This window comes from Ananas comosus, linkage group 1, assembly GCF_001540865.1.
Source record: "Ananas comosus cultivar F153 linkage group 1, ASM154086v1, whole genome shotgun sequence".
Taxonomy (NCBI): domain Eukaryota; kingdom Viridiplantae; phylum Streptophyta; class Magnoliopsida; order Poales; family Bromeliaceae; genus Ananas; species Ananas comosus.
This window is the reverse complement of record NC_033621.1, coordinates 11547782-11558964: the sequence shown is the minus strand read 5'-3', so window position 1 is coordinate 11558964 and position 11183 is coordinate 11547782. Positions and strand designations below refer to the sequence as shown.

The window sequence follows — 11183 nt, the reverse complement described above, 5'->3', positions numbered from 1 at the left end:
GCGCTCGCTCGCTCTCTCTCTCTCTTTCTCTCTCTCTCTCTCTCCCTGGCGCGTTGGTCCAAAAAGCGATTCCCCGGACCGCGATTCTAAACGCAGCGCTCGACGGCTATGGCGGCGGCGGCGCTCCGAAGGCTCTCCTCCTCCTCCTCCTCCTCCCCCGCCGTGTGGCACCCTTTACGGCGGTGGCGGAGCTCCCTCTACTATATGTCCATGGTTAGCTCTTTTGTACATATATTTGTAGAGCATCCATTATCCTAATGGGTTGATTGGTTTCTCACTCCACCATTTTTGATCGATTCGATCTTCCCAAAGTCTACGCTGCCGATCGAAGCCGCCGTCGAAGAGAAGCAGAGATGTCGCGCCGCGGTACGCCGTATTTCTTTTTTTTTTTATTTTTTATTTTTAATTTTCATGTTTTTGGATAATTGCGTTACAGCATCATCAAGATCTGATTCGGCCTTTTCGGCTCGCAGTGGACGGACCAGCTGAGCGCCCCGCTGGAAGTCGTCGATCCGGAGATCGCGGACATCATCGAGCTCGAGAAAGCCCGGCAATGGAAGGTCATCTCTTCTTACTCTCTTTCCCTTTGATCATCTTCGCTGGATATAAATTATTTAAAATATTGTTTTATGATAGTTTAAATTTTTAGAGAATAATGGTCATGACATTAGAGCAGAAGGTTTTGAGTTCGAAGCCTAGCCACGTCCTGGGCCTATCATAACATTACGAGCTCAGTGTTGACTATAAACGTTAAAAATACTGTTGTCTGGTAGTTTAAGTTTTCTGAGAACAACAGTCGTTATATATATTTTAATATGGTATCAAAATAGAAGGTCCTGAATTTGAGTCTCGTCAGGCTTCTTGTCATGTCCTAAGCCTATCATAACATCTCGAGCTCAGTATTGGCCTATCATAACATCTCGAGCTCAGTGTCGAGTATGAATATTTAAAACACCGTTCTCTCGTATCTTGAGCTTTTCGAGAACAATGGTCGTTTCATATAATTTGACAATCTTCTTGATCCTTTTGTTGCTTATTAGCATCCTGATCGGTGATACAACATAATGTTGACATAATGTTGCAATACTAAATATTGATTCTTGTGTGATTTCGATAGGGACTCGAGCTGATTCCTTCGGAGAATTTCACATCGGTGTCGGTGATGCAGGCGGTGGGGTCGGTCATGACTAACAAGTATAGCGAGGGATATCCCGGCGCACGATACTACGGCGGAAATGAGTATGATTTTTGGTCATCGTCCTTGTGTGCATGCAGCCCTCTAAATTTAGAAGAAGAGATGTGAGAATCCTTGTTATTGCCTTGTTCCAGATATATAGACATGGCAGAGTCCTTGTGTCAGAAGCGCGCCCTTGAAGCTTTTCGCTTAGACGCATCGAAATGGGGAAGTAAGCTAAAAGCTATAGTGCAAAACATTTTTTATACCATTGTTGATGTGGAGGCAGTAGTAGAGATGCAGGCGGTAAGTGTGGAGTTGATGAATTAGAGAGGAAAGAGCAGCATTACTATCATATTTATTTAGATTTGGAAAATGTTAGGTATATTCGACTTCATTTGATGGTACCTCATGAGTTTAGTTTCGCAAATTATTTGAATAAGTCCCGTGCGAAATATCCTATTACATCATCTTGGATGTTAGATAATTTACATATGATGGTGCCCTACTAATAGAAGAAATTAGAAATGGAGAAGAAAAATGCATGATATGTCTTGTAATTTCCAGAAACAAAGGCAGCCCTTTCCTCTTACACATCAATAGACCTATCTTGTTCTTGTTGGAATGTTCTGGTTTTTTAAATAATTTACTACAAAATTGTTTATATGCTTTAATTACTTAATATTATTCGACATATGCTTTCATTTCCACTCTACTTCTGCACAATCTTATTATGCTTCTGGAATCATATGAAGTTTTCCGAGCTACTTTCTATCTTTAATTTACTTGCATCCGTTCTGCGCACCTTAATCTATTTCCTATTTTCCAGTGAATGTTCAGCCATTATCAGGATCCCCTGCTAACTTTCAAGTTTATACTGCACTTCTAAAGCCACATGAGAGAATCATGGCACTTGATCTTCCCCATGGTGGACATCTTTCTCATGGCTACCAGGTTTCCAGAACCCGCACTATTCCTCTGTTCAACTTGAATTTTTGCCTTGCATTCAGTATATGATGATCAACAGACCAATATTATATATGTATGCTGTAACTGTTACAGCACATTGTTTGGTTTCAAAATTGGTCCATGGATTTGCAACAAGTAATAATCTCTAGCATTATGCATTTGTAAGTAGCAAGTCAAAAATATCATGACAGATGATTATCCTCTTAAAAGCTTATTTCTCCAACTTTTCTGCAGGAGAGTCTCCCATTCAGTTGCTTCCATATCTATAACTCTTATCTTATTGACAACTAATGCCATGACTGATGAGATTTTTTTTTCCTTTTGTGGAAAATATTTTCTCCACCTTGTTTTTGTGTCAAAATGCAAATGAAAGGTATTAAAATATACTTTTAAGTGAGCACTAGATAAATCAATAATGTAATGCCAGACAATTTTGAAGAGAGTTGTCAGTCAAGTGATATTTTTACAGATTTTCTTTACTTGTACAACTGATGAACTGCTGTTCAGTGTAATGCATGATACATACAGATAAGATCTTGGTGAGGTCTAATTATGTGTTACTCTTTCAAAAGTGGACTTGTTCTGTGGAGTCGTCTTTCCTTTTTTTTTGTTTCTACATTCTTTTTTCTTTTGAAAATCATGACAACTGTTAGAATTACATTTTAGCAACCAACAAGATTGAAGGTTTGAAACATCATATCGGAGATTCCACACAACCTATTATTTTACTTTTCCATGAGTGCGGAGTGAAAGTATTCTGATGCAATCTGCTATTGGAAGTCTTGAGTGACCAAAGGCTGTTTTGTTTGGTAGTTACTGCTTAGTCTGCATTTATTTTCTGTGACATAGTCTGAAACTATGTTTGTATGTGAATTTGCAGACTGATACAAAGAAGATATCTGCTGTTTCAATTTTCTTTGAGACAATGCCTTACCGATTAAATGAGAGTACTGGATACATTGACTATGACCAGGTGGCTATTCTTTTTGTCTCTTACCCAGACATAATTTCTCAGTTCTTTTGCGAGACTGATTTTTGTACTCTCTTTCAAATTGCGTGGCCTTTGGCTATACAGAAATAAATTCTATTTGTGTGTTCTTATTAAAGAGCATGAGACTAAAAAGTATTTTTGAGAAGCACATCTTGTCTTTACTTATTTATAGAAATAGCAAGGCTGAGAGTTCAAATTTGATAACCAGAGGTCAAAGCACCTTTATTTAATCACCTTTGTAAAGGTTTCTGGTTCTTAGCTGGTTTTTTCAACTCATGTCTCACTGACATTCAATTTCTCTTCTGGACCTGCAGCCTTTGAATCAGGCATTTCTTTATACTTACAGATTCTTATGGACTAACTTTACAGTTGGAGAAAAGTGCTGTTCTCTTTAGACCGAAATTAATTGTAGCTGGAGCTAGTGCATATGCACGCCTGTATGATTATGAACACATCCGAAAGGCAAGCTTTCATCAAATGCTATTGAGGCACTGATCTGCAATAACATTTTTAGTTCTCATGGTAGTATTCGTATAGTTACATTTGAGTTGTGAAATTCGCAGGTATGTGACAAGCAAAAAGCAATACTTCTAGCAGATATGGCACACATCAGTGGATTGGTTGCAGCTGGGGTCATTCCATCTCCCTTCGATTACGCAGATGTGGTGACAACTACCACACACAAGTCGCTCCGTGGTCCACGTGGAGCCATGATCTTTTTCAGGAAAGGGGTCAAAGAAATAAACAAACAGGGGCATGAGGTAAATCAATAACATACCATGTAGTATTCTGGTGGTAATCAAATTCTACACTGTACTGAGGCAGAGGCTAAAAAAATTGCTGTTGCATTCTGAAGGTTATGTATGACTTTGAAGATAAAATCAATGCTGCTGTCTTTCCTGGTCTGCAAGGTGGTCCCCATAATCATACAATTGCTGGGTTAGCAGTTGCGCTGAAGCAGGTTTTTGTCGATTACGAATTATATTCTTCAATTTACTAATAGAGGTGCCTATTAGAATCAACATTTGATTTATAAAAAGGCCTACTGGGAGTAAGAGCAGTATTGCACACAATTAGGTGATAAACTCAGAATGTTCTGCATCAGTCTTGCACCTTCGTCGATAAATAACATATCTTTGCTTACGGCCGTGGGCAGTGCAAGGTCCTTGTAAAATGCAATTACCAAATTTCATATTTCTATTGAGCTATTCGAGCTTGAGTAGCTGTAAATATATCCAGAAGTAGATCCTCGAACTTTTACTTCACATGTCAATATAATGCCCCCTATCATGGCCAGTGGATGTTCCCTAGTAGATTCTACAAGAAAATTATTAAGCAAGTTATGAACAGAATTCATAAAGCTATGTATCTTAAGAGACTCCATTTTGATTTTTTCCTCTTTCACTTGTGCAACTGCAGGCAACCACCCAAGAGTATAAAGCCTATCAAGAGCAAGTTCTGAAAAACTGTGCAAAATTTGCTCTGGTACAACTTTTCTGTTTTGTTTTTTTTGTGCTCTCGATTATAGAACATCAACTGTTGGAACATCTTCTTTCCTGTGCTTTCTGAAATTACATTATAAGAATGAATAGTCATAGTTTATGTTTGAAGGTCTGACATGTGTTTTATACAAGGGGTCCATTACCTGAAAAAAAAAAAAAAAAAAGAAAAAAGAAAAAAGAAAAAAAAGGGGCGGAGGGAATTTTGGAAAATGATTGATACTGATTAGTTGGATAGATCATCATAAGGGCAAGCAATGGCTTCTGGGGGGAGGGGGGGCTATATTATTGGTGCTACATGCAGCAAATGTTTGCTTGCATAGATTGACACATATATCATGGATTGTCAGTCAATTTGTCATACATGTACCTTGACTTAGAGAATTTTAAGCTATTTCTTGTTCCTTCTTTTTCTAAATTTAGCCAATTTATTTAATGTAAAGTTTATCAAACTATAATCTGATTTTAGTGATATTCCTTAGGTATCAGATTGTTTCTATGTCATTTGAATTATCTTTCTAGACCTTCTTTCACTAGGGAAGTAAAATGTTGTGCAGCGCTTGGTTGAGAAAGGATATGAGCTTGTCTCTGGTGGAACAGAAAACCATTTAGTCTTGGTCAATCTGAAGAACAAGGTAATAAGGAACTATATCTCGTTTGTCTTTGCTCTTCTGTTATCTTCTGACTTCTCCTTTTTGCTGCTTATTTTATCAGCAAGTGCGCATCTAGCTATTAGTTATAGCTTCTCCTGATTGTTTTTTACAAATTCCTCTCGTCATAATATATTCTTAATATATTTCAGGCTATGTGCTGATAAAAATATGAAATTTGCGTAAACTGTTACATGCCTTTCATCTAGACATCGTGCTGGTGTCCTTCTGCCCAATTTTTTCCAGGGAATAGATGGTTCTAGAGTTGAGAAAGTCTTGGAATTAGTCCACATTGCAGCCAACAAAAACACAGTTCCTGGCGACGTGTCAGCTATGGTGCCAGGAGGCATCAGGATGGGTACAGCCTTTTTCTAATGCAATGCTGTGATGATCAAATATTACCATCTCATTTTCTATTTGATTCAGGAACCCCAGCTCTTACATCAAGGGGATTTGTTGAGGATGACTTTGCGAAAGTTGCCGACTTCTTTGATATTGCAGTCAAATTAGCACTCAAGATTAAGGCTGAAACCAAAGGTTTTAATGATTGCTACTGTAACTGAAGTTGCTTTAGTAAATTCCATGCCTTTGAGAATCATGCAAGTCAGTAGTGGGCAATCTAGCTAAACTTAATGTTTGGTGTATCATGGCTTGTTTTTATATAAATCAGGTGGTTTGAAGCTGAAGGACTTTGTAGCCACAATTCAAACGGATGCCAACATCCAATCTGAGATTGCAAAGCTACGCCACGAGGTGGAGGAGTATGCAAAGCAGTTCCCAACAATTGGATTTGAGAAAGAGACAATGAAGTACAAGAACTAGTGCAGTGAAGTTATAAAGAGCAAGGTACGATTATCGTGAGCATATACGAGATTGTTAAAACTTGTGTTTGCCTTTTTGATACTTGCGAATTTGATTGTTAACTTCCAGGTGTAGTTGTGCTTCTTCAAGTTTAATACATACGACTGTTAATATGTGCTGTTGGATTGCCGAATTTATATTGTCTTGGAGAACATATACTAACACTCTTGTGGTTGCTTCTTTCAGAATTTTTGACTTTGCTGATATGATGCAAAAGGATGAAGCCGATTGATCTGTGTCTGCAAGCAAACAGATGCTATGATGCTTGATGAGCCCGATCACAGTTCTTGAATTTTTGAAGTGAATTGTCGCTTGAGGCGGATTTTTCAAAGTTAATGCTCGTACCATTTGATGAAGAAAATGTCATTCACAAGAATTTGAAGACAATGAAATTGGTTTTCTGAGATTTATTGACAAAAATCTCGATTGTCAAGCAACTAGATCCGATTTTGATTTCTGAATACATTGGCTATTCAGTTTACGAGTTTTCGCTACACTCTGGTTCTAACATCGCTCATCGTAGCTGGGAAGTAGGGATTCAGATCTCCAACCTACTAGATAGTATCTTAAATAACAACCAACTACTTTATCGAGTGATTTGACTATCTAAATTCTTCAATAGTAAGCTCCAAAACAACCTAATTTGACAAAAAAAAAAAGAAAAAGAAAGAAAATTTAAGTTTCTGAACAAAAAAAAAAAATCTCCAAACAAAAATGACTCGGGTGAGAGTAAGCGAAGTGGCAGGGCAATTGAGGGGATACTGTTGTTGCTGTCAGAGAAGCCTTTGCAGAGTGCAACATCCATTGTCTGCCAGTCGGAACCGTCGGGAAACTAACGTGGATGCACCCTCGTATGTACAGCTGGCATACATTTGATGACTTTAGGAAAGTGGAGCTTTCTTATAGCGACCCATCGAAGCCTTTTTCCCAGAAAAGAGAAAGCGAAATCAATTGATTGAATCTTCTGGAGTGGGATAGTATATCTGGACTCATAATTCTCCCCATCTGATCTTAGTGTGCAGGATTATCCACACATCTATCTGAGTGTAGACATTGCAGAGATGCTCTATGGAGATGGAAATGCTTTGGTCTGATAAAACAAAGATCTCTATTGCATAAAATGAACCCTCCATTTTACCTGTACCAGAAAAAATAATTAATAACACAAAATTAGTACGAACCGGTCCCTGGTCAACCGCATTACGCCCTCCATGCGACGGTGTAACGGTCGCTTGTCGATTTACCCTCTCCCATCATCATAATCTGCGGCGCGGCGCATTCTTCGGCGCTCGGCCCATGCGGCGTGCCCTCATGTCCCTACACGTGTCGCTTACTCTTCGGAAGTACATACATTGTTATTGTTATCTAAGATTAATCTTATTAATTCTGTGATGTAATATGATAAAAAAAAGAATTAAGCCCATTCGTATCGTTTCCTCCATACAGGAGGCTACACATACAGCTCAGGACCAGCCTCCTCCCTATTTATACCCACGCACCGTTCTCCTTCCCCAACATTTGGCTGGCGTGCTAGCTAGCTAGCTAGCTAACTAACTAACGAATTCGTTGATGTTAGCTCTGTTAGTTATTGTTGTTTTTGTTGGTGGTGGTGTTGAATGAATGAGCGGCCGCGGCCGCGGCGGTGGTGGCGGCGGCGTGGGCGGTAGCAGCAGCTAGCGTGATGTTTGCAGAGGCCCCGGGGAACGGCGCGGTGCCTCGGCCGGGCGGGGGCGGGGGTGGGGGCAACAAGAAGGAGCGCGATCATGTCATTCCGAACCTGCCGCAGCCGCACTCGGACCCGCTGCTCCGGTCGTCCGGCGGGGATCAGGACGCCGACCTGCCATCGACCTTTCGGCACAGCAGCTCGTCGGCGGCGGGCGGGTACTCGTCGTCCGACTACGCCAGCAGCCTCAGCGGGGAGTGCTCGCCCTTCGCCATGTCCCCCTGGAACAGCCACCCCACGCCCGCCCAGTCCCCTTACCACAGCTCCCCCTGGAACAACGGCGCCGGTAACTACGGCGAATCAGATGGGAGGGAGGGGGAGGGGGAGGAGGGCGGTAGGGGCAGCATGAGCGCTGCAGCGGCGACGGCGAGGCTGATGGGGTCGCTGGTGCGGGAGGAGGGGCACATCTACTCGCTGGCGGCGGCGGGGGACGTGCTGTACACGGGGTCGGACAGCAAGAACATCCGGGTGTGGAAGAAGCAGCGGGACATGGCCGGGTTCAAGTCGAGCAGCGGGCTCGTGAAGGCCATCGTGATCGCGGGCGACCGCATCTTCACCGGCCACCAGGACGGCAAGATCCGCGTCTGGCGCGTCTCCCCCAAGAACCCCGCCGTCCACAAGCGCGTCGGCAGCCTCCCCCGCCTCAAGGACTTCATCCGCACCACCCTCAACCCCTCCACCTACATCGGCGGCGGCGGCACCAGCAGCAGTGGTGGTAGTCGGTCGAGAGGAGGAGGAGGAGGAGGCGGAGGAGGTGGAGGTTTGTGGATCCGGCACTCGGACGCGGTGTCGTGCCTGAGCGCGGCGCAGGAGCAGCAGGGCCTGCTCTACTCGGGGTCGTGGGACAAGACCTTCAAGGTGTGGCGCATCGCCGACTCCAAGTGCCTGGAGTCGGTGCGGGCCCACGACGACGCCGTCAACGCGGTGGTGGCGGCGCCCTTCGACGCGCTCGTCTTCACGGGCTCCGCCGACGGCACCGTCAAGGTGTGGCGCCGCGAGCTGCAGGGCAAGGGCACGCGCCACGCCGCCGTCCAGACGCTGCTCAAGCAGGAGAGCGCCGTCACCGCGCTCGCCGTCGCGCCCGCCGCGCCCGTCGTCTACTGCGGCTCCTCCGACGGCGTCGTCAACTTCTGGGAGGCCGACGGAGACGCGCCGCCGCGGGCCGCCCGCCTCGCCCACGGCGGCGCGCTGCGCGGCCACAAGATGGCCGTGCTCTGCCTCGCCTCCGCCGGCGCCCTGCTGCTCAGCGGCTCCGCCGACACCACCATCTGCGTCTGGCGCCGCGACCACGGCGGCGCCCACGCCTGCCTCGCCGTCCTCACCGCCCACGCCGGCCCCGTCAAGTGCCTCGCCGTCGTCGACGACCGCGACTTCGACGACGACCCCGCCCCCGTCTCCCGGTCGAGCTCGTCGGCGGCGCCGCCGCGGTGGATCGTGTACAGCGGCAGCCTCGACAAGTCGGTCAAGGTGTGGCGCGTGTCGGAGGAGCCCCCCGAGGCGCTGCTGCGGGGCCCGCAGCACGTCCCCCTGGGCACCCCCACTCCCGCATCATCATCATCATCATCATCATCGTCGTCGTCATCATCATCACAGCAATAAGAAAATTAAGGCCGAACACAAATGAAGTAGCATGCCGCATGCATGCGCACTTCACTTCACTTCACTTCAATTTAAGCCGGCGGGTTTTACAGGGAGAATTCAAATGTTTGGGACATGTATGCATAATAGCTTGCGGGCTTCTTTTATATTTGGGCTGGGCCATCGAACAGGGTGGGTGCATGATATCTCTGATCTGTTCATAATATATATAAGTATATATAATAAATAAGAAGGGTATGTATTTACACTTAAACGAAAGCTAGAGCCTAGAGGGACCGGCCGATACGGGACGGGACGTACTCGAATGACTTGGATGCGCGCTGCAGCGTCATTCCTGCTCGGAGTTTGAACTCCATGCATCTTTCAGCGCAAACGGTTTGGTTTTCCATCTGTCTGAGTCAGATGCATCTTGCGTATATGTTTATAACAACTTATTTTGAAGGGGAATTGTGGCTCACCGGAGAGATGTTCAATGCATGTATGACGAAACCTTTCGATGTGATGTACATGAGCATGTTCTAAATCATGCGATTGTCGATCGAGATGCTATATATTTTAAGATATTCAAGGGCGCGCGCTTGTAGAACACTGAATTGGAGGAATAAGTTATTGGCCTTTTTTCCATGCTTAAAATAATTCTATTTTAATTTTATTTCTATGATTTACTCATCCTCGGCTAGTTTCGTAAAATTCAGAACACGGTTCACCGATAAAACAGCAGCTGATTCGGACAGTTCAACTCGATTTTGTGATCTATTCGAACTTTTAGGCCCTAACAAATGTGACTCAGATCTACGAATTTAAAATTTTAAAAATTTTTAGTTCCCGATCCTTACCTCTAAATTTTAGAGGACTAGATCTGGTTCTAAGCAATTATCCCACACACAAACGAAAGGCCCAATTTCTTTAGGTTCACACGCACGTGGCGTGTCGCGTGCGTGATCCACAGGCCCCCTATATATAGAGAGAGAGAGAGTGTGTTAGGCTGGAATACTATTGATAGCAAAATGTCATTTTTATTATCAAATTTTTAACCATTGAATGAAAAATTGTAGAGTTAGAATGATATTAGTCCCTTATGGTTAAGTGGTCCTCCTAGGATTGAGTGGTCCTCACTAGGTTATAATATTTAATTCAATGATTAGAAATGATGAAAAAAGTTGATTCAAAGGCTAAAAACTTAATAGCAAAATGAAATTTTTGCTATCAATAGTATTCTAGCTCAACTCTCTCTCTCTCTCTCTCTCTCTCTCTCTATATATATATATAGTCCGACTACTATACTCTTATGAGTACGATCGCCTTTGTACTCATAAGTTGTTTGCAATGATAGAGCTTCCAAATTGACGATCCATACTGTTAAATATTATTTAGAGAATTTAAAACTTCTGAAATCAAATTTTATAATTTTTTGATACTATTTACCTTATGATCAAAAGCTCACAAAATTGACAATTTTTAACGGTCGGTATGAAATATTTGCTAGTTTAACGGTCAAAAAGAATCGGAATAGATTGAATTTTTGATAGAAAATTTTATTCACTACCTAAATAAAGATCAATAACTCCGATCTTAAATTGAAGAATCCGATCATCCATTTTTAGAATGTCGTTCGATTCTAACAGTTCATTTTATACCTGGACTTTATAATGATTTTGAAAAATTACAAAATTTATTTTCTAGACGTTTCAAATACTCTAGATCATGTTTAACGGTC

The 11183-nt window shown here is 43.1% G+C and overlaps 2 protein-coding genes across 3 annotated transcripts; both read left to right on the top strand.

The window, feature by feature from the left end:
• LOC109717563 (serine hydroxymethyltransferase, mitochondrial) lies at positions 1–6577 on the top strand. Of its 2 annotated transcripts, XM_020243412.1 has the most exons (16): positions 1–213; positions 313–366; positions 474–560; positions 1118–1239; positions 1330–1406; positions 2004–2128; positions 3024–3116; positions 3504–3596; positions 3698–3895; positions 3991–4095; positions 4554–4619; positions 5191–5268; positions 5530–5641; positions 5710–5820; positions 5954–6129; positions 6331–6577. In XM_020243412.1, exons 1-15 carry the CDS (start codon positions 109–111, stop codon positions 6103–6105), a joined length of 1578 nt encoding a protein of 525 aa, XP_020099001.1. In that variant the 5' UTR covers positions 1–108; the 3' UTR covers positions 6106–6129; positions 6331–6577. The 2 variants fall into 2 exon arrangements, with proteins under 2 accessions (XP_020099001.1, XP_020099007.1); XM_020243418.1 differs by lacking the exon at positions 1–213 and having other exon boundaries at positions 315–366; positions 437–560.
• On the top strand, positions 6689–9594 carry LOC109717556 (protein JINGUBANG-like). Its single transcript, XM_020243406.1, has 2 exons — positions 6689–7487; positions 7591–9594. The coding sequence occupies exon 2, from the start codon at positions 7826–7828 to the stop codon at positions 9464–9466; it is 1641 nt and encodes a 546-aa protein (XP_020098995.1). The 5' UTR covers positions 6689–7487; positions 7591–7825; the 3' UTR covers positions 9467–9594.

Excerpts from the sequence above, each read along its gene's own strand:
- LOC109717563 (XM_020243412.1), top strand. The coding sequence starts at position 109 with ATGGCGGCGGCGGCGCTCCGAAGGCTCTCCTCCTCCTCCTCCTCCTCC. Across the intron at positions 214-312 it reads CCCTCTACTATATGTCCATG|TCTACGCTGCCGATCGAAGC; the intron begins GTTAGCTCTTTT and ends ATCTTCCCAAAG. Across the intron at positions 2,129-3,023 it reads ATCTTTCTCATGGCTACCAG|ACTGATACAAAGAAGATATC; the intron begins GTTTCCAGAACC and ends GTGAATTTGCAG.
- LOC109717556 (XM_020243406.1), top strand. The coding sequence starts at position 7,826 with ATGTTTGCAGAGGCCCCGGGGAACGGCGCGGTGCCTCGGCCGGGCGGG.